The sequence below is a fragment of the Polypterus senegalus genome, chromosome 6, assembly GCF_016835505.1.
Source record: "Polypterus senegalus isolate Bchr_013 chromosome 6, ASM1683550v1, whole genome shotgun sequence".
NCBI lineage: Eukaryota > Metazoa > Chordata > Cladistia > Polypteriformes > Polypteridae > Polypterus > Polypterus senegalus.
This window is the reverse complement of record NC_053159.1, coordinates 63,462,667-63,485,057: the sequence shown is the minus strand read 5'-3', so window position 1 is coordinate 63,485,057 and position 22,391 is coordinate 63,462,667. Positions and strand designations below refer to the sequence as shown.

The window sequence follows — 22,391 nt, the reverse complement described above, 5'->3', positions numbered from 1 at the left end:
AATACGCGTATTTCTGGGATGATTTGGGACGTTACATAAAGCGCATGCACGAGCGTTAGTTTTCATGCTGACCGGGATTTATGTAGTGGAAGAACGTGGAAGTTGGAGTACGCACAGATTCCTGCATCTGGATTTTTCTGTGTGTAAGCACATTTCGGCTTTTGTGCTTATGCCATGTTATAGTGCGAGTTCTACGCACAGCGTTATACATGAGGCCCCTGGACACAAATTCATAAATATACACAAGCCTGGTCTGCAATAGAAATAAAATCCTTTATATGCCTTGCTTTGTGCTCAGTAAATACAAATTATCGCCAATACACCAATAATCCAATTGTCCATAAACCACTCAGAATATGAAACCAATGCAGGATGCATATCCAGGCAGAGAAGCCTTTGCACTTCTACATGATGATCAACTTTTTCTACCCTCTCAAACCTACACAGAATTTAATGTTTAATGTCCATGATTAAAACAGAGAATTGTATATAGATAATGTGTTTGCATCTTATGAAAAATTATGCTTCAAATTTAACTTCCCATCAACACATTTTTTACACTATTTTCAAATTACGAACTTTGCTAAACAGAATCTGCCCAATTTTCCTGACCTCCCATCCATTTCTATTCGAGAAGAAATACTGATCTCTCTTGAAGACTCAGACAGCATCTCAATAATACATAAAAATATTTTAAAGTCCCTTCCTTTTAAAGATTCATGGATATGGGTATCTCAGAAAAAGAGTGGAATAAATTCTAGCTCAATCATTCAACTTAAATTCTACTTTAAAATTGTCCGAAATGTATCCAGGCCAAGATTCAATCTATGAATGTTGCAATCGAGCTCCAGCCTCAGTGGGCCATTTCTTCAGGAAGTGCACCAAATTAACATACTTTCAGACAAAAAGTCTTTGTCTCTCAGACAGCCTTGGTGTCACAGTCACTCCTAACCCATTAACAGCTGTGTTTGGTGTACTCCTGGATGGGCTTAAGGTGGAGAACAACAGATTGATTATAATCACCCATACCACACTTCTAGCATGCAGACATATCTTGATTAACTGGAAGAATCCCAGCCCACCTTTACCAGTCAGGGGATAACTGATGTTATATACTATTTGAAAATGGAAAAAATCAAATTCTTGCTTACAGGATCTGTTCACAACATTTTTAAAATATGACAGGATCTAATCAGTAACATTTTAGAGTAAGCATTTATATCGGGGATAGGGACATTCTTTCTTCCTTTGATGTTTTTAAAGATTTGTTCTTGTCGTTGGCTGTCCTCTCTTTCTCTCGGGTGGAGGTTGAATTCTGTTTTGTTTTGTTAAATTTGACTTGATTGTATGTAGTTATTTTCTTCAAATAAAATAAATAATAAATAAAAGTAGAACTAGGATAAGAATGTGTCCTACCTCTGAGTAGGACATGAGAAGTATGGATGAAGCCTTTTACTCTCACTCTCAGCTAGGACTAAGAGTTCACATTTGAGAATGAATGATGCTATATCATGGCAAGACGAGCCACAAAGTGGTACTCATAATAATGTTTTGCAGTTTCTTTGGAAATTATGATGACACTTTGTAGTTTTCTGATACTAATGCTAATGTTTCACCACAAAGCTAATAAATAATAATAATAATAATAATAATACTATATAAAGAAGAAGAAGTAAAACATTATGAGGTGGGATATTGTGCTAAACTGCACATAATTATTGCTACTTCACGACAAATTTATAAATAATAATGTAACCAGCACTGAGATGAAAAGACAGAGACACACACACACACACACACATAGAATGAGAGTAAAGCCTGATGACGGCATGTTTATTTAACAACGAGTGATCTGTAGCCCTACTTTCCAAAGAATCACCTTCCAGATGTTCTAGGCATTGGAAACCCCGTTAAGTACAGTTAAACTGAAACTAGCCAAGGCTGTGAGTCGTGTTCACTCTCCCCGGGTACTGAGGTGTGCAGTGCCCCTCCGTTACCTTCTGTCAGGCTCTGTTTCTGTAATGCTCCAGGAGTTTTACGTCTGTCTCCTTGAATCTTCCCTGTCTTGTAAAATGTATGCAGGTGTATTGGTACTGTGGTATTGCTTGGGATTCACATACAGTGGTGTGAAAAACTATTTGCCCCCTTCCTGATTTCTTATTCTTTTGCATTTTTGTCACACAATATGTTTCTGATCATCAAACACATTTAACCATTAGTCAAATATAACACAAGTAAACACAAAATGCAGTTTTTAAATGATGTTTTTTATTATTTAGGGCAAAAAAAAAATCCAAACCTACATGGCCCTGTGTGAAAAAGTAATTCCCCCTGAACCTAATAACTGGTTGGGCCACCCTTAGCAGCAATAACTGCAATCAAGCGTTTGCGATAACTTGCAAGGAGTCTTTTACAGCGCTCTGGAGGAATTTTGGCCCACTCATCTTTGCAGAATTGTTGTAATTCAGCTTTATTTGAGGGTTTTCTAGCATGAACCGCCTTTTTAAGGTCATACCATAGCATCTCAATTGGATTCAGGTCAGGACTTTGACTAGGCCACTCCAAAGTCTTCATTTTGTTTTTCTTCAGCCATTCAGAGGTGGATTTGCTGGTGTGTTTTGGGTCATTGTCCTGTTGCAGCACCCAAGATCACTTCAGCTTGAGTTGACGAACAGATGGCCGGACATTCTCCTTCAGGATTTTTTGGTAGACAGTAGAATTCATGGTTCCATCTATCACAGCAAGCCTTCCAGGTCCTGAAGCAGCAAAACAACCCCAGACCATCACACTACCACCACCATATTTTACTGTTGGTATGATGTTCTTTTCTGAAATGCTGTGTTCTTTTACACCAGATGTAACGGGACATTTGCCTTCCAAAAAGTTCAACTTTTGTCTCATCAGTCCACAAGGTATTTTCCCAAAAGTCTTGGCAATCATTGAGATGTTTCTTAGCAAAATTGAGACAAGCCCTAAATCTTTTTGCTTAACAGTGGTTTGCGTCTTGGAAATCTGCCATGCAGGCCGTTTTTGCCCAGTCTCTTTCTTATGGTGGAGTTGTGAACACTGACCTTAATTGAGGCAAGTGAAGCCTGCAGTTCTTTAGACGTTGTCCTGGGGTCTTTTGCGACCTCTCGGATGAGTCGTCTCTGCGCTCTTGGGGTAATTTTGGTCGGCCGGCCACTCCTGGGAAGGTTCACCACTCTTCCATGTTTTTGCCATTTGTGGATAATGGCTCTCACTGTGGTTCGCTGGAGTCCCAAAGCTTTAGAAATGGCTTTATAACCTTTACCAGACTGATAGATCTCAATTACTTCTGTTCTCATTTGTTCCTGAATTTCTTTGGATCTTGGCATGATGTCTAGCTTTTGAGGTGCTTTTGGTCTACTTCTCTGTGTCAGGCAGCTCCTATTTAAGTGATTTCTTGATTGAAACAGGTGTGGCAGTAATCAGGCCTGGGGGTGGCTACGGAAATTGAACTCGGGTGTGATACACCTCACTTAGGTTATTTTTTAACAAGGGGGTAATTACTTTTTCACACAGGGCCATGTAGGTTTGGATTTTTTTTCTCCCTAAATAATAAAAAAACATTTAAAAACTGTATTTTGTGTTTACTTGTGTTATATTTGCCTAATGGTTAAATGTGTTTGATGATCAGAAACATTTTGTGTGACAAACGTGCAAAAGAATAAGAAATCAGGAAGGGGGCAAATAGTTTTTCACACCACTGTATGGGTGCTCATCCAGACTTGGGACAATGATCTTTATGTGTGTGGTGCAGCTTGCTTTAACATTACCTCACTTGGATTGGTGGAGAAATGTATAAATTGTATAAACAGACACAAATCAATGCTATTGCAAAGCTGCATTTTACATGTAATGTTACCAACACTTTCATTTCAGCTGACAGCGCATGGTTTCTTCATGTAGAAAGAACGATTAAGTAACATACAAGATTTGTTATGAATATTGTTCCATCTCTGTCTAAGCGATATCTTTTTACAAGTTCATTGTTGTCCAGCATTTCCAAAGCATTCCACCTTTCCCGGGATGCGTGTGTCAATCTCTGCCTGAATGTGAACTTCTGGCAGCTCCTAGTGAGTTAGGACAGCTCATGAACTCTCCTCAGTCCTGGTGAAGTTAGGAATGGTTTCCGAAATTAGGAAAATTGATAAAACACTTTTACTCTTTCTCATAAGGGTAGGACCTCTCTGAGATTTTTGAGCCAGTTACGACTGTTTTTTTACACTGAAATGCTTGATAAACACAGGCTCTTGCCACCATATTCATGGGTACAGCTGGTATCCATTTTTTCCCTGCTCCCTTCAGGCTTTCCTCTCTGTGCTCTGGTGTCCTCCATCATTCTGAATGACACTAAAATAACTCCATACAAATGAGTAGTCCTTTTGAAAAGAGAAAGCATCCTCACCAGACCTGTTAAAACAAACATGGCATAAGTAAGGTCAAAGCCAAATATCATACCGATAAAATGGGCTCTTGTGAGGTGGTTAATCAGAATAAATGTCCAAAGCCGTTGAGTTTGGCATGTTTTAGGGCAGGTGGCGGACATCCTTTAACTAACTATCACTAATCACAGTCCAAAAATGGGTAGTTCTGTGTGAACTCAGAGCAAGTTGGTTGCGACCTTCCATTCAAAGGTACTGAGATAGGCTGTGGTCACCTGTGACCCAGAAATGGGAAAAGCAGCTTCAGAAAATGTGTGGACATCTGCAATAATAGATAGGAAACACAATTTAATGTAAGTTGTATTGAACTGCAGTCTAAAAATATATTGTTGGGTTAATGATTGGTGGCAAATAAACTCAGCATGAGTGTGGCCTTCAATGGACTGACTGATATTCAGGATTGTGTCCAGGGGTCTTCCCAAGGAATCTGTGATATCAGCCTAAAGTGCACTTCTATAGGGTTTTCCAGATCTAATTATGCAACTTTTAATGCAATGCACCTCAGAAACATTGCCCGTTATCGAGAAAAGGCGAACACATTGTACCCGCTTATCGACTGACAACCATCTCCCCGCCATTTTGGAATGCAGGGCAGGTGCTGCCATCTATCAGCAACAAAAAGAATTTTTTTGTGAATTCTCTATGTAATAAACTTAATAAGTTATAGTGTAATGAAAATTGCATAATTAGATCTGGACCACCCTATATAATGTAAACGCGCAATAGGGACATGGCACAGATGATTCATACAGTGGCCTAGTGTTGGGGCCACATGGACATTGTACTTTCTATGTATAAAATCATATGTCCATAATGTGGTATTTTGGTATTTGGTACACTGACGACTCCGAGCCATGAGACAGGATGAGCACTAAGGGAGGTGGGAAACTGACTAATATTCTGTATGTTGCTGAAAAGTTAAACATGGCAGCATACTGGCAGAATTTCCAAGGATAATAGCTGCAGAGAAGCGGGTCATGCTTACTCCAAGTGTTGCTCAGATAAGAGCTGACTTCTCATAATCTGGTCAGAAAACAGATGAAAGAATTACACTAAGAAGACTGCAGCGCCCTCTGCTGGTCATGAGTTTTCTATTTTGTAATCTTCTGTTTGCTCCAATGGCTCCTTTTCAGCCTGCTTACCTGGCTTTTATGGGGAAGGTTGTACAAGCCACTGCAATTGCCCTTCTGGAACGTCCTGCAACCACATCACCGGAGAGTGTGGCTGCCCACCTGGATTCACTGGCAGCGGCTGTGAACACAGTGAGTAGTGCCAAAAGCTCCGTAGATGTCTTATTCTAAATGCCACTTGGGTTAAAGTCTCTTTTTTTTCATTTTTTTCTTCAAAGCATGCCTGCCAGGAACCTACGGGCAGAACTGCAACCAAGTTTGCCAGTGCTCAGAAGGAAACCAGCATTGCCACCCTGTCACTGGTGTATGCTATTGTGCACCAGGATTCCATGGCAGTGCCTGCCAATTCAGTAAGTTCCTCCTGTCAGTAGTAGCAGAGCTGGAGATTAACTTGCCAGTGCCAGTCCTGTCATAGTGATGTCTTCTGGGGTTCATTTTTGAGTACATCTACAATTGTAGAATTGGCATGTACAGTACCAAGTATAACGAAGGGCTCACTAGAGGCACACAACAATGAATAATAGCAAGCTTGTCACTGTGTGACAGAGATGGCATTGCCAGCCAGTAGTGGGGCCTGGCCTCCATGCTCACATCTCCATGTCTGTCATTTTCTTTTTTTGTCAGGCTGCTCAGATGGCTGGTATGGATCTAACTGTGAACATAAGTGTCAGTGTTTGAATGGAGGACGTTGTGAGGCCACCACAGGATCCTGTGAGTGCCCAGCGGGCTACATGGGCGCTGACTGCAACACAAGTAAGTTGCCAGTATGTTTAATGGAGTGGAAACCAACATGCTGAGGACTCCTCTTTATGAAGTCCTTCACTTGCTTTGCTCTGCCTAGAATGCCCTGCCGGGTACTTTGGGGAGGACTGTGCTCAAGTCTGCTCCTGTGTGGGGGGAAGTCACTGTGACCACGTGACTGGAAGCTGTATCTGTCCACCCGGAAGGATGGGTCTGCGCTGTGAGGAAGGTGAGGAAGTTGGCGGGTGGCATCCTGTTTATAAAATTGCACCCTGTGACCCGACATTGCCATTCCTTACACTTGAAGTGGCAGAACAGCTGGTGCCATTAAGTATTATGTATCCCCCTTCTGGCTGATATTACAGGGTGTCCCGCAGGAAGGTTTGGCGTTGGCTGCCAGTCGTTGTGCTCCTGCCAGAACAGTGGGCTGTGTGAACCCGTCACTGGAAACTGCACATGTGGCTTGGGCTGGACTGGCTTATATTGTGAGGCAGGTGAGCCGAGTCCTCTGCTCAATATGACAATGTTGAGCACATTTTCTGCCACCTTTGCATATCTGTTCACATAATCGAAAGGCTGCTTTGGCTCTGATAACCTTCTGAGTGTCCACTGAGTGGCATTTGGCTGCTTTGCTGCAGCTTGTCTTTCCTTCCGTCATCCATTAAAGTTGTAAAGAAGCTAAACAGTCTGTCTGTGTTCCAGAGTGCCCCCTCGGAAGATACGGAGCTGATTGCCAGCACTTGTGTTTATGTCAGAACAATGGCACATGTGACAGAGTGACAGGATGCTGCCAGTGTGCCCCAGGTTATTATGGGCACTCATGTGAATATGGTAAGACTTACTTAAAAATGAAAGAAAAACTGTTTTACGCCGCAGTGTCAAAGTTAGCAAAATGACAAAGTGGTGCTGACACTTAGGGGCATTGGGCTTCCAAATGATCTTTAACAACATTGGCATTGATGTTTTCTTTTTAGACTGCCCACCAGGCTTTTATGGAACCAACTGCTATCAGTCCTGTAACTGCACCAACAGCGCTACTTGTGATCCAGTCTCTGGTCAGTGCCAGTGTCCAGCTGGTTACTATGGCAGTCACTGCGAGAAAAGTAAGGAGAACAGAGTTTTATAGTTGTACTGGGATTGAAGTTATAATGTAACTCTAGTGAGGATTTGGCACGTGGCAAGAAGCTACGTGCCAAAGGAAGGAGAAGTCCGGGAATGAAAGGTAAAGCAGGCCAGAAATTAAGAGGACTGGCAAAGTGACCAGGGGTCTCATTTATAAAACTTTGCGTGGATTTGAGTATGTAAATATATTTATACCAAAAAGGAAAAAACAAGAAAATGCATATGACAAAAATATGCAATTTATTTTTATAAATCGCAATCATCTTGTAAATGCCATCCATACGTGGACTATGCTAATCAACCTCATACATATGCAGTCATGATGTCGTAGAACTTCATTGGCTGGTACAGCAGCCTCCCACCTGATGCACTGAGACACCTCCACCGCCATTCAAGGGTATCTCTGAAACTGAGAGCCCAAGATCATGTGTGGCATTAGAGCGCCTCTCTTCTGCATCCTGGGAGTCCGGGAAAGGCGTAAGGTGCCAGCGTCTGAGCGGGTAACCACTATGACATGATTGCTGTTACAATAAATAGTTCAGGCCATATGAAAGAGTGAGGGTTCAGCCAGTTACCTTACCAATACTGTGTCAGCCACCATGTGCAGTAACATCATGTCTATCAAAGCTACTTTGCCACGAAAGAAATGAATCATGGATTGACACTGGCCACTGAGCCATGACACAGATGACTTGTGCATTAATGGACAAAAGCTGCATCAAGTCAAGTAGCTTTTATGGTCATTTCAGCCATATACAGTTAGCACAGTCCATAGTGAAACGGAACAACATGGTGCTACATAGAACACATGCCTACAGAAAAAGCTACACAAGTGCGGGACAGTGCAAGACAGACAGAGACAGTGCAGTGCCCACCAGAGGATATCTAAAGGCACAAAAAGAAAGTAGCAGGTTGTGCCAAATTGTGACAGTATCTTCATAGAAGGAACTGATGTAAACATGACACTGGCAGTAGGAAGAAGGTAACAGTATTATAATAAATACAAAGACTTGATCTAGTTGAGTGGGAAGATGTGTGTGTCCTATCAGCCTAGTCTTGGAGTGTTTAGGAGTCTTATGGCTTGAGGGAAGAAACTATTACACATTCTGGTGGTGAAGGTCCAAATCCTTCAGTGCCTTTTTCCAGATGGCAGAAGGGTGAATAATTTATGGGAGGGTTGTGTCGGATGCTCCACAATGCTGGAGGCTTTTTGGTTGCAGTGTGTGGTGTACATGTCTGTGTTGGAGCTTCTCAGCTGCCCTCACCATCCACTACAGGGTCTTGCTATCCATGACAGTGCCATTCCCAAACCATACAATGATGCAGTTGCTCAGGATGCTCTCAGTAGTTCCTCTGTACAAGGTGGTGAGCATCGGCTTTCCTCAGCCTTCACAGCCAGTAAAGACACTGCTGGGCTTTCTCAGCTATGGAGCTGGTATTGATGCCCTAAGGGCCTCATGTATAATGGTGTCTGTAGAATTCACACTAAAACATGGTGTACGGACAAAACGTTCAGATACATGAAACTGTGTGCAAGCAAAGTTCTATGCACTTCCCCTTTATAAATCCTAATCAACGTGAATTTTAATGCACAAGCATGCGCCTACAGCCCCAACCAAACTCCTCCATGAACTTGCATATTTGAAAATGCCCCTTCCATTCAAGTATTTTGGAAAAAGACAGAAAAAAAGAAGTGGTCAGATGTCAAAGTGAATGTGAAAAGGCAAGTGTCTGAGTGTCATACATTAGTGTATTAGGGACACAGTGAAGAAAAAAAGGTCAATGTTGAAATTAAAGTCAAAATGTCTCGAAATTTACACTTTAATTACTTTGTCTATTTTGTCATTAAAGTACAACGTCATAAACTACATCTTAAAATCGATGTTTAATTTACTACAGTGTTACTGCAGTTTCTGAAATCACATAGTAATTAAAGTATTATGTTATGTGCTTCATATTCTAAGTGTCCTCTATCCCAGTCATTAATTGCTAGGTGCATTTGAAATATCTTACATACAAGAAGGCATGGACAAGCGGTCACTAGAGCCTGAATGGCCTCTGCTTTGACTTTGGTTGGAACGTCTGTGTAAGTTAAAGCTGAGATATAACTTCCTAATTTCTTGTGCTATACTGTGTGTGCTTTTGACTGTTTGGTCAATATAAATACTCATTTGAGGCCTGCACAAGAATTAAATCGTCAAACTTTTGACGGGCATTGGCTTTTGTTTTTATTGGTCATAATAGTTTTGATGATTATTATTAATTTTACTAGGGGGCTTCGCTCGCCAACCCCTTCCCCCAGGGACCCCCCAAGCACTATGCACCGTTATGAAGAGGGGTCTGGACGCAGCTGCTCCTCTGAAACCCCTCTTAAACGGTGCTACAATGGGAAACAAATGCATTTGTTTTTTTAACCTCCTCTTTGCTCAATTAGCTGCAAGCTTGCTGCTGCTGCCGTACTGCGTGATCTGCATCTCGTGCTGCACTTCGAACATTTAAAAGCCTGTTGAGCAGCTGTCCTTTTGTCTCACTGTCTTGTCTCAGTACAGCAGAGTGGTTGTTTCTAGTTCTTCCTAGCTGCCCTTATTGCAATATGAGAGCAGTAAAATGATCCAATTATGTTAAAGGAACTGGACACTACTGTAAATTGCCCTTTTTTGTTTCCAAAAATATTTAATGTATGTATACCCGCACCACACGGAAGCTGGATGTAGCGTCTCACCAATGAGCCAATGGCTTTCAGTGCAGTGGGCATGATCGAGTGAAGCTTGGTTGACATATTCCTGAACTGGCAGCCAGTTCCCTGAGAAGTAACAAGAGGTAGCTGACATAAACTGATGAAAAATCCAAAAGGTTCTTCAATGCAAATGCACAGCATTGGCCCTCTTGAAAGGGTCCTAGAATTCTGTCTGTACACCATAATTATCACATTTTAGGTGTAACATGTTTGTCAAATCAACACACATTATAACAATGGCTTGGTGATAAGCTTTACAATGCATGCAAGTCGTCACTTAGCTGGTTTGGCTGCATTGCCCTACATGATCAGGGAGTTGTCATTACGCAGCTTCTCCAAAATGTTGAGTATGGATGAGTTAGAGTTGCTATGTACACACTTTCTCCTGTTAAGTTTTCTTTTATAAATCCTGACATTTGCATGGGAAGCTGTGTACGCACATTTTGAGGCTCTTTTTTTATGCAAGTTTTATAAATCTGATCGCTGGAGGGTGTAAGAGAGGGAGAGAGAGAGAGAGAGACAGGCAGGAAGTGGCTTTGGGGAGCCCAATAGATAACATCATTTAATGGGGGAGATGGGCTCTGGTCCCCAGTAAGGGTGTTCTGAACACATCCTTCTTCCATGTTTTTCATTGTTATATATAAACTATAAAACGCCAGATCCATACAAAAGCTTGTACGATTGCTTGGTGTGGGACCTGCTCAGAGGGTGCAACCTTAGGATGGTCGCCACTTTTCAAATTTCAATTGACATTCCTTTACCCTTTAGGCTGTGAGCCAGGTCACTTTGGAGAAGGCTGTCGGCAGACGTGCAACTGCCATGGAGGAGCACCATGTGAGCCAGTAGATGGAACATGCATCTGCCCACCTGGGAAAACTGGAAAAAATTGTGATACTGGTAGGTTGATAACTGCACCTTTCTCCAGTAGGAGTACATGGTAAAGCTGCCAAGATAGCATTCCTGAAAAAAGGAGCAGACACTAAAGGTCCAGTGTGACCATCAGCATGGGTACAGTTGAAACATAGGGTTCCTTTCCACTTCCCAATTTATTATTTAATCTTCCCACATCGGCTTGAATCGCATGGAATGAACAAGTATTTTTACATCCCAAAGAAAAAAGAGGTGATTGAATGTTTTGAGATGGACTATTACATGCATTCATGCATACAGCGTGTGTTGATGGTCAGTGTTGGTGTGAGAATAAAGGGCAGGAGGAAGTTTCTGCTTAGATCTTGAAGATTTACACCAAATAGTTCAACTTCTTCTTTACAGTGGTGGCCATGAGATATTCAGCTGTGTTCCTGCCATTGCACTGGAACACCCTCCTTATAGTGCTGACTTTGCCCTGTGTGATTTTGCAGGAGGTAAAAAAAAAGCTATGGTCATTGCCTTAAAGAGTATGTAAAAAATTAAATGTTGCATGTCTTTGAGAGATTTGAAAGATAGTACAGTAAAACTTCGATTATCTGTCAGGGCAAAAAAAAAATTGCACATGCCAGCGACTACCTATTACTACTGCCACCCGATGCGCTGCAAGCTATGCACATTGGAAAAACTCTCCATTTTGCTACCACCACGTGTGATGCTGCATTTTGAAATCCGTGTCAGTTGCATACCTTCAACTTTAATAGCGGTTCGTAACTTTTCTCTTTTGTTATAATTAAAGTGCTGTACAGTGTTATGGCCGATAAACATATACATGTGGTGTTGGAATTGTCACAAAAAATTTAAATTATTTAACATTTACAAAATGGCGAAAGTGCTTCAAGTGTTGCTTTAATTTACGGAGTAGGAAGAACAACCGTGAATGTTATAAAGTGTAATGCCAATAAAATTGGAAAAAAAAAATGGAAACCACTGACGGTAATGTTATTCTGTACTAATGTTAATGTTCTTCTGCATTGGAATTATCTTTTTAAATTCTGTTTTGTTAATATATTGTGACGTGCAGGCAGCTTGTGCGGGTGGAGAAAGGGCAGAATGCTGTGTAAGTGATGGGACTGGGTGAAGGGCTTCTGTTCTACGAGGGGCGGACATGCTTCTTAGGAGATGAGTGACAGGAGAAGTTAGGAGAAAAAGGAAGGTTTGAGTAGGGTAAGTCAGGAGACAATAAGCAGCAGTTATTGTGGTATAGAAAATGACAGAATGTGAGTGGCAGGAAACAATTATTGGGAAACCTAAGACAACACCATTTGTTAAGGAACAAAGACTCCAAGTAAAACGTAGAAAACTCCAGTATCTCCAAGTTGTATTTGCTTATTACGCTGGTCAATACAACATTATATACATTAATTTTATTAATATATTTTTTTTGTGAAAAAATACAACTATTTGCTTAACTAATCTACTGTATATCATTTAAAAAGTAGCTGTTCTGTTATCTGTCTTTTCTCTTATCCATCACTGCCTTGGTCCTGACCCCTGACAGATAATCGAGGTTTTACTGTACTTTGAAAAGGACTGAGCACCAAACCTGAAGAACCGTCACATGTACAGACAAATGTGGGTTCAAAGCTTTTCAGTCAGCTCTGTAGATAATCAGAATGTGACTTAGCATCCCACAAAAACTGAACTTCTTGTATTCCTTCACCTCATTGCTCAACTGCAGCTGCAGGAGTACGTTTCCTGTACTATGATGGGAGTTTGGGACACATACTTCAATCAGGGAGATGACAGTTTTCTGCAAGTATAAGGGGGACTTGTCTTGTGTGTGTGTGTGTTATATATACACACACACACACATTATGCATGTATATATACACATCTTAATAAGAATCTTTTGTTAAAATCAAAAATGTATTATATGACACCTATTCTAAGGACAGTCTAACAGCAAAAATAGCACATTTCATCTTTATTTTCACAAATTTACATACATGAAAATGGCCACTCCAGCCCAACCTGAGTTTGACGTACCTTTTTACTGAAGTTACTTAATTCAGTTTGAGGGTTGCATATCTGAAGCCCATCTCAGAAGCACCAAGTATAAGGTAGAAACCAGTCTGGGCACCACTACAGTCGTCACAGCACAACACTTACATGACAGTGTTTTAGATAGCAGACAAATGGCTCACAGTGGCTGCGTCACACTACTTCTCTGTCCCCTGTTGGCAAAGGTATTATATTTTTTTTTATGTTTTCCCAGAGTGCCATGCAAATACATTTGGTCCTAACTGCTCTCTAACTTGTGAATGTAACAAAAGTGCTCTGTGCAACACCAAGAATGGCCGCTGTACCTGTCTGTCTGGTTACCTGGGCTTCACCTGTCTAGAAGGTAAGCAGATCACAAGACACTCTCTGCTACAGGGAGGTAGAATGACTGAAATAATGAACAGATATGTTTACACCAATATCTCGGTGTCTTGTACATCCTTATAAGCAGTTATATTGAGCTTTGAGAATGCGCAATACTGATCTAGGTTTACTTAATATATATTATGTTTCTAAGTCCTATAAATATTTTTATTTTTAGGTGGACCTCCCCAGCTACCTCAATCCTCAGCAGGCTCAAGAAGAACCAATCGCTCCTTTGCTCCCATATAATCCACTGTAAAACCGTGAACATTACAAGGATCTATACAACTGGGACAAGCAATGGGAATGGCCTTCTTTACTGTATTGGTATATAAATAACACAAAGAATTATTAATGGGCCAATACTGTATTATAGACATGAGTCATGTTGGATTTGGAAACCAATAAATACAGCAGTCCCAGTCAACATTGCCTGAATATACTCTGAAGAAAGAAAGTTGGACACTAAAATTTAATCAGATCTAACTTGGCTGACCACATTACAGGGGTCCATAAGGAAAATGAGGCTCATTGACAGCACTTTAAAGTAGTTCATCCCAGACACTTTTTGGGAGTGACTCACAGAGGGTGTGCCTCATGTTTTGAATTTTAAAAAGTAACTATTTCTACTCACAAAGACTTGGCCCAGGGTGAAGGAGCCAAATATACTAAATGCATTTCTACATTTGATAAGCACAGTGACTCTTATCCCTAAATAACATTTTTCTCCTAAGACATTTTATTTGCATTCATGGGAAAGCCAGTGAACCACTCTGAACTCTAATTCCCCAGACCGTGGCGATACGCTTGATTGCCATTGCCCGCCTTTGGCCAATGTGGTTGAGGCACAAGCAAGCACTACAATCTGCTTCCAATTAGCCACTGCAGTATTTGCCTGAAACGATAAGAGGAGACTGACCTGTTACCTATTTGGGGAATTGTAGGAAAAGGAAGCAGTGATTAAGAACTATTTATGATTTCCCTCCTGAATACAATGTTGGCTGTTCCACTGAGACTTGGACAGAAGTCCTACAGTGCAAAATGTGATGAAAATGGCAAATAATCCTCATCAAGCCTGAAGTGAACAGGAAGTGTAGAGTCTTCATTTGGTGACATGAACTGAAGCTGTTTCTGGGTGCCCTCTGTCTCATTTATTTCATTTTTACTCGAGTGTTGTCAAAAAGACTTTGCTTCAGCACACAAAGCAGCAGGGAGCTGTGTCTTTGGGGCTCAGAACTACTTGACATTGTACTGTATGTATGTATGTATTTATGAATGTATGTAAGTACTGTAGTATTTACTGATTTTCAACACTTAGTACGTGTAAAGGAAAAAGAATTAAAACACTCTGGTTAAGATCTAACCTCAAATCATTCTCAGAGATTTATACCCAAGGCCTTTATAAGGAGTATCTCTTGCCTCAACAGTTCTCAATGGAATGATGGCCTTGGAAATTATAGGCAATTGTGGAACCTGAGTTAAGTGGGAACACAAAAGGGAAGTACATGTAAGCCTTTGGGACAACAGGCCATCATCAATGATGAAAGGAGTGGCGGGAGACAAAGCAGGAAATGCAGACGCTACTGAATGACAAGATGACAGAACATCTCTTACCCAAAAGGAGATTATAGGCTCAAGGAACAAATATTGGTACGATTTGTGATAGTCCTAAAGGCAATGCTAAAATAAAATTATGTAGGTTAATGGGAAGTAAAAAAAAAATTCTGGTATATTTGGTGGTATTAGTAATGGTTTGGGGCGTTTCAGTCTTGGGACATCGACAGGTTGCCACAATTGTACGAAAAAATTAATTCTTGATAACACCTGCAGATTCTGCACAAGAATGTCTCAATTTTTCTGTCCAAGAGTTCAAGCTCAAGAGAGCCCGATTCATGAACCATTGAGACCAGACTCAGATTAAGACTCTGGGCACTTCTAGGCCCAATGATCTTATGACACAATCACACAGGATTATTCAAAAGTGACCACCGTAAAATAGCATAGCACATGCCTGCTTCCAGACAGCTATCACTGCAAATTAATAATTAAGTGTGAGGGCACACAAACACCCGATGTCATAACATGCAAGAAAACTGAGTAGTGCATGCACCGCTCTAAGATGACGCCTATCCATATTATTTTCTTCATTGGTGTCACCACAAAAAGCAGGAGCTGACAGCTAATATTTTTTTACGACTTTGGTTTAAGTTTTCAAAATTTACTTGCAGATACCATTGTGCAGACATATTGGTTGAGATTTTTGTGAAGCATGTGAAGTGTTAAACCAGTATTTTTGTGTTTAAGTTTCTGTTGCCCTGCTCAACAAGTACACATGCAAACTTACAAAAGAAAAGTTAATGCAGTACAAAGGGCAAATGAAAGTCTAGACCAGGGGTCGGCAACCTGCAACTCGCTAGCCACTTGCGGTTCTTTGGCTGCGGCTCATCCCAGAACGATAGACACATTCACATTTTCATGTCTTAACATGTTATTTGATTATACTTTTGTAAAGATAAATAATTTATGGGTTAATACTATTTTTCATTTAGATATTTCTTTAGCTATATATGAATCGGGCAGTCTGCCACACACCTCTGTTGCTTTTAACCTCTTAACTACATCATCTACATCTCCTCAAAGGTCATTCTGTTTGATGAAATTATGTCTTCAGTCAAATCATATGCTCTCCAGAGTTTTCTTCAGTACCCGAGATTGGATGCACGCTTCGACGTTTGTTGGGATTCCTAATTCTTTCATAAACTTTTTGTGGGTAATTGTCACCATGCCTTCTCAGGTCTTTGTAAACATTATTATATTTGCTCCTATTTACATATTACAGCCAGCCAAGTTCAGAGTGGTGAGTACAATTTGCACTGCTTGCTCAGCACAGTTTAAGTAGTGATGTAGAGAGTGAAGGGCAGATGAAGGACTGGGGGGGGTTAAAGGTGAAGACTATCACTACAGAACTAAACAAAGCTGTAATATTAGTCACCTTTGCGCTGAAGTGATTTGAGTGATTTAAAACTGAGATGCAAAACTCTATGGGTCTTCTATCATGTCTAATTTACAATGAAAAGTTATCCAATAACAAAAAAATCAAATGTCGAACATAAACAAATAAAAAATTCATTCGGAGTAGAAAGAAAGAAGCAGTGACCGATTTAAATCAAAATATGCAACAATCAGCAATTTTGCTGTTTCTCGTTAGATTGTAAAGCATAGAAATTCTTTCACAGATGGGGAATATGTAAAAAAAGTGCATTTTCAACTCTGACTTCAAAAATAAACAAAAAATATTATTAAAAATTAAAGACACTCCACTATCCACAAAATATTGTTCACGAAAGAATCATTAAGATGGGTGAGAATGTGACAGATCAACAGACTAATGAAATAAAATCAGCATCTGTATTTTCTTTGGCATGTGACGTGTCGTGGTATGTTTCCAATAAAGGTCTCCATGAAGAATTACTGGCTCTGATACCTCTTAAAGGAAAAACTGACGATGAAGATATCTCTGGAGAAATTTTGGAATTTTTGACTGTTAGAGAAATTGACATCAATAAATTGGTATCTATTGCTACAGATGGAGCACCCAGTATTGACGGGTAAAAAAGGTGTTGTTACTCTCTTCAAACAAAACTACGTTTGTTTGCAGAAGACTTGAAAAGTGGAAGTCTGTTTCATTTTGAAACTTTAAAAAAAAAAACATCCAGGAACTACTGGAAGTGTCACTGATAGCAAATTCTTTCTGGCAGCTATTACAAAAATGCATAATTCATTTACTGGTCACTTCAAAGATCAGTAATGCTGAAATCCTCACAGCTAAAGTCTGAGTTGAAGTGTTTATCTGGTGATGCAATTGTAAGGAATTATATAGGTAATGAAATATCATGATTTGAAATACATACATTTCATGGGTGTTCCGTGTCTACAATGATTGGTGAAAATATAGAATGACAGAGGAAATGCAAGACATGAAATGCTGAACACGCAGCTAAAACAGAAAATGTTTTCATATGTTATAGTAATAACAACATAATTTTGACATGAAGTGTAGGATGTGTGAAGACCAAATATCCAAGAAACACTTTCAAAAAAGGTGTAACAAAACAAGTATTCTTTTATTCACAAATAAAATTGAAGAAAAAGAAATTTGTTCAATCAACATGTTTGCTGAAGCCCAACTATCAGTCGGTACAAAATAAGACATTCGCATACGTGTGTGTTTGCCCGTTTCATTTTCAACCAGTTGTCACAGTGGTAACGCTACTCCATCATGGATTTGCGCAGATAAGCTACCGTTTAGCAATGGATCAAATTCTGTGTCTTCTCTGTATGTAGCGCTTTGGGTAGTGAGCTGCTGCTATTATTATTATTATCATCATCATCATCATCATACAACAAAAATTTACATTTATTACAAAATGAACATCCACCATAGACGCTGTGGTGTCTGTTTTCTCAGCAAGACACCAGGAAGAAATGATTGAGATGTGTTTGTGTATCTGCTTTTATCCCTTCAGTGCTAACTTTTGTAAGTACCATAAATTTACACCAGCTGTTACCCACTCAAAATAAATGCATGTTTTTATTATATAGTAATAATAATAGCAGCTCACTTCTCAAAATGGTAAATGCGAGGAGGACCTGGGATCAAACCCGCAACCTCTAATGGTATGGGGGATATTTTCTTGGTACACTTTGGGCCTCTTTCTACCAATTCAGCATTGTTTAATTGCCACAGTCTATCCAAGGATTGTTACTGACCATGTCCATCCCCAACCACAGTGTACCTATCTTCTGACGGCTGCTCCATCAGAATAATGTGCCATGTCACAAAGCTCAAATCATCTCAAACTGGTTTTATGAACAGGAAGAGTTCACTGTACTTTTATTTTATTGTGATTATTTGATTGTGATTTTATTTTTATTTTTTTCTCCGGCCGTCTGGAGTTTTTTTTTTGTTTTTTCTGTCCCCCCCTGGCCATTGGACCTTACTCTTATTCTATGTTAATTAATGTTGACTTATTTTATTTTCTTACTGTGTCTCTTATTTTTCTATTCTTCATTATGTAAAGCACTTTGAGCTACATTTTTTTGTATGAAAATGTGCTATATTAATAAATGTTGTTGTTGTACTCAAATGGTCTTCACAGTCACCAGATCTTAATCCAATAGAGAACCACTGGGATGTGGTGGAACAGGAGATTTGCATCATGGAAGTGCAGCCGACAAATCAGCAGCAACTCCATGAAGCTTTCACGTCAATATGGACCAAAATCCCTGAGAAATGTTTCCAGAACCTTCTTGAATCTATGCCAGAAAGAATTACTGCAGTTCTGAAGGCAGAAAGGGGTTCAGCACGGTACTAGCAAGGTGTACCTAATAAAGTGGCTTTTGAGTATAAAACTACTTGGTAAAGACATCAATATTTGTTTAAATATCTTTTGAGCTCAAATCTTTATCAAAAAGCATGACTGAAGAGCACTCAACAAAGGGAAATTAGAACACATTTCCATATTTTGTTATAGCATCTCCCTTCCCAGGGTTGCCTTTTTGTTTAATTACTAATTAAAAATATCATCTAAAAGGTACTTGAACACTTTTCTAAGTAAAACTGAATTAAGATCATTTATTTTGAGTTCTGTAGTTAGTTTCAATGGATAATTGGAACTTGAAGATCTGATCACATTTAGGGTTAAATTAATGCAAAAAATTATATCATTCAAAATGTTTGCAGATTTTTTTTTTAATTGTTATATTAATAAAAGGCCCTGAAAGGGTCATTGAAAAAGATGGCAGAACATAAAATTGTTAAAACCAAAACAAAAACACATTTTTAGGAAATATTTTTTATGAGTTTGATTGCTGTGGACAAGAGTAAGTGCCAATTAAGCCATTTCTTTCCTCCCTGAGATTTTGGGCATTTATTTTCTCTTCCACCAAGGCCTAGCAATAGGATTGCCTTTTAAAAAATGTATTCACATCGAACCCTATTAAAATGTGACATTGCATTTTTAGATTTTCTTAACATTTTAAAAATATCACAGGTTTTCATTTATAATTAAGAAATGCTGGGAAATCAGTTTTTTTTCCAGTGAATGTATATTAATTTATTAGCAGTAATGCAGAATTAAGTAGCTTAAATTAACTCAGCAGCATTACGTCTTAAATGTACAAAGGTGACAGAAAAAAAAATCCTTGTGTTACATTGTGGTCTGCTGATTGTTAGCACATAGCCTGCCTCTGGCAGGGGTCCTTCTTTTTCCTATTCAAGCAAAGCAAGCACTCCTGTTGCATAGGGAAAGTATCTCATGTTTTGTTTTTTACTCAGAACCCTTAAAACACCGTCCTGCTCCCATACAGGCAAACATTTCTGCTTGTAAATATCTTTTGCTAATAATTTTTCAAGATTAAAAAAGTCAATTTTCCTGAAAGCTTTTTTTTCTTAATAAAGCTCAGAGAATGGCTAACAAGTACAAATACATGCTATGCTAGCTATTTTTATGCACTTATGCTGGCACTTTATATGACGTTCAGTGTTACCAAATTGAACTAGGTCTAATGCTGGAGCAGTGCTAAAGGCAAAATACTATCAAAAAGTGCAACCATCAAAGTAAAGAAGGCATTATATGTGATGTAGAATGAAACTAGGTAGGAATTACAGCATATTCTGTGATGTCACACTACATGGCATCCACAGACTACGTACTCAGATACTGACTAGTCCCCAAGAGATGGGCAGTGTACAAACTTTACTACAGCGAGTTGGAATTTAAGTTATTTATTTTTATGTTTACAGATGACTATATTCTCCAGCTTAATCTGGTCAACTGGATGAACAAGGGTAAAACTAGAATTATAATGAATGTCAAACTGTTCAAAGGAGTATAACATTCTACAGCTCTTGTTCTGAAACTGCTTTATTTGTGCAAATTCAATTTTAAATTACAGTTTTTAAAGTCCCAGAAGGACCAGTCCCCCCTAACAATGCAAAAAATTTAACAATACAGAAGTATTTTATTTTTTTCCTATCAAAATTCAGTTTTGCAATTAACATAATTATTGGATTTAAATAAATGATCAAAACCACGGTGTGACTGTTCAGATAACACACTGTGACATATTTAATAAAATAGTCCTCTTTTCTGATAAAGTGGCCTTACTTGGCATAGTCCACAAATTGAAATGATAATTCTGCATTGGTCACAATCCCTACCCACCCCACATACAGACATGTCAAAGTTGGTTTCAAAACTGTTCAAGGACATTTTGCCACGAACTGAGACAGGTTTGTATTTACATAACACCCCCCCTTTCCCCAAACCCCCAAAATCTCTTGAATATGCACACATATCTACCCCCCAAAGATTTATAGTTACTCGGATTTGAAATACATACTGTACATGAAGTTTTTACTAAATATTAAAATGTTTTCAGGCAGTGCTTTGGCAGCGATTATAAGAATCACTCTACTGCAAATATATCAAAGATGAAATTCATATTGCAAGGAAACTCTCTTTCACTCAGAAATAATTCAGAGATAAGTATCTCTGCTTACAGCCAGGCTGGCTTCCCATCTCGCTGTGGTACTCTTTTCCAGTTTCTGATTTAAACTAAAATCCATAGCCCAAGACAAAATAACTTACCCACATGTTCCTATGGCCATACAAGATAGGATGATGCTAATAATTATGCAGAACAGCAACAGAGGGAAAAGCTTTAAATTTCCATTATTGCTGTCACCATTAAAATACCCAGCATCCTTTAGCTTACGCAACACTAGCAAACACAATTCTGGGGTGCATCTGTTCAAGTCTGTTGTCATCCTTGTTATGATTATCTTGCAAAAATGAGCACACTGGCATATTGTTGTGGCCTATCTGCTTCACACATCTGTTTCTTTGCGTAGCCTCTCCATGCGTCGTACGTTGCGTTCTACAGCAACGCGATTAGTAATCTCCTTTGCACAGCTGTCAGGAAACCATCCTCTCTCTCCATCCCGCAACCTCTCACCCTGGTACCAACCTGCAGGACACAAACATGTTTCTTTAACCCTTTTCATAGTACAGATTCAGACCTGAATCAAATGCTACCAGAAGAAAAAATATCTTTGTAGGGTCATAGTGAAAATCCTCATGATCTGAAACTAATGGCTTATACTGTACTCAAAGTCATACAGAATACAGATCCAGATGACAGAGTAAAACGTTCAACTGAATCAAGTCTAGGCTTGCCAAATACATCTTCAGTACATGCAGCAATTGTATGATTCTCTCCAACATGCCTGTTTTGCATTTCTAAACTAGTCATATGCGAGTGTGTGTGGGTTGCAGGGCACTAAATTGGATTAAGTGACTTTCCTTTCTAATACTATGAAAATTAAAGTACATTACTTTCTACTTTTTTATTATTAATAATATAAATTTTATTTATAAAGCGCCTTTCCCATGCTCAAGGCACTTCACAGAGTCTTAAAAAAAAAAAAAAAAAAAAAAACACAGCAGGGTATATGTAACATTGGATACAAATGTTTTCCTGAATAGAACAATGAATCAGATAACAAAGCATTAAATAGGATAAAGGACGATAAACTTTTCTTTTTTTAATTAAAAAAGTATTTATCATTTTCTGAAAACAAGTTTGGTTTAATTATATAACACACTTCTCAAAGATGTTGCGAGCACTGTAAATACCAATAAGTGGATTTAAATAAAACAATGCAAAAAACACACAAAAGCATGCATGTAGAAAATTGTGAGTATTAGGCATGATTAATTCTTCTTCCTTAGGTTTGTACTATTTTTCAGTTTATTCTTATAGGTCAAAATTAGGAACCCTATAACTTTGCACAGGCAAACTGTATATTTTCAGAGTACTGTGGTATTATTCTTGTGT

At 39.2% G+C, this 22,391-nt stretch overlaps 2 protein-coding genes across 4 annotated transcripts in view; one reads left to right on the top strand and one right to left on the bottom strand.

The window, feature by feature from the left end:
• megf6b (multiple EGF-like-domains 6b) overlaps positions 1-14,860 on the top strand; it is a 204,634-nt gene extending 189,774 nt beyond the window's left edge. For both annotated transcript variants that reach the window (XM_039756130.1, XM_039756131.1), the window contains 10 exons: positions 5,600-5,728; positions 5,815-5,946; positions 6,221-6,349; positions 6,438-6,566; positions 6,703-6,831; positions 7,040-7,168; positions 7,312-7,440; positions 10,965-11,093; positions 13,342-13,470; positions 13,669-14,860. In XM_039756130.1, the coding sequence (XP_039612064.1) occupies positions 5,600-5,728; positions 5,815-5,946; positions 6,221-6,349; positions 6,438-6,566; positions 6,703-6,831; positions 7,040-7,168; positions 7,312-7,440; positions 10,965-11,093; positions 13,342-13,470; positions 13,669-13,739 (1,235 nt within the window). In that variant the 3' untranslated portion in view covers positions 13,740-14,860. The remainder of the gene's footprint in view (positions 1-5,599; positions 5,729-5,814; positions 5,947-6,220; positions 6,350-6,437; positions 6,567-6,702; positions 6,832-7,039; positions 7,169-7,311; positions 7,441-10,964; positions 11,094-13,341; positions 13,471-13,668) is intronic.
• A 5,524-nt stretch (positions 14,861-20,384) lies between these two features.
• arhgef16 (Rho guanine nucleotide exchange factor (GEF) 16) overlaps positions 20,385-22,391 on the bottom strand; it is a 65,345-nt gene continuing 63,338 nt past the window's right edge. For both annotated transcript variants that reach the window (XM_039756128.1, XM_039756129.1), the window contains exon 15: positions 20,385-21,521. In XM_039756128.1, coding sequence (XP_039612062.1) covers positions 21,382-21,521 — 140 coding nt within the window. In that variant the 3' untranslated portion in view covers positions 20,385-21,381. The remainder of the gene's footprint in view (positions 21,522-22,391) is intronic.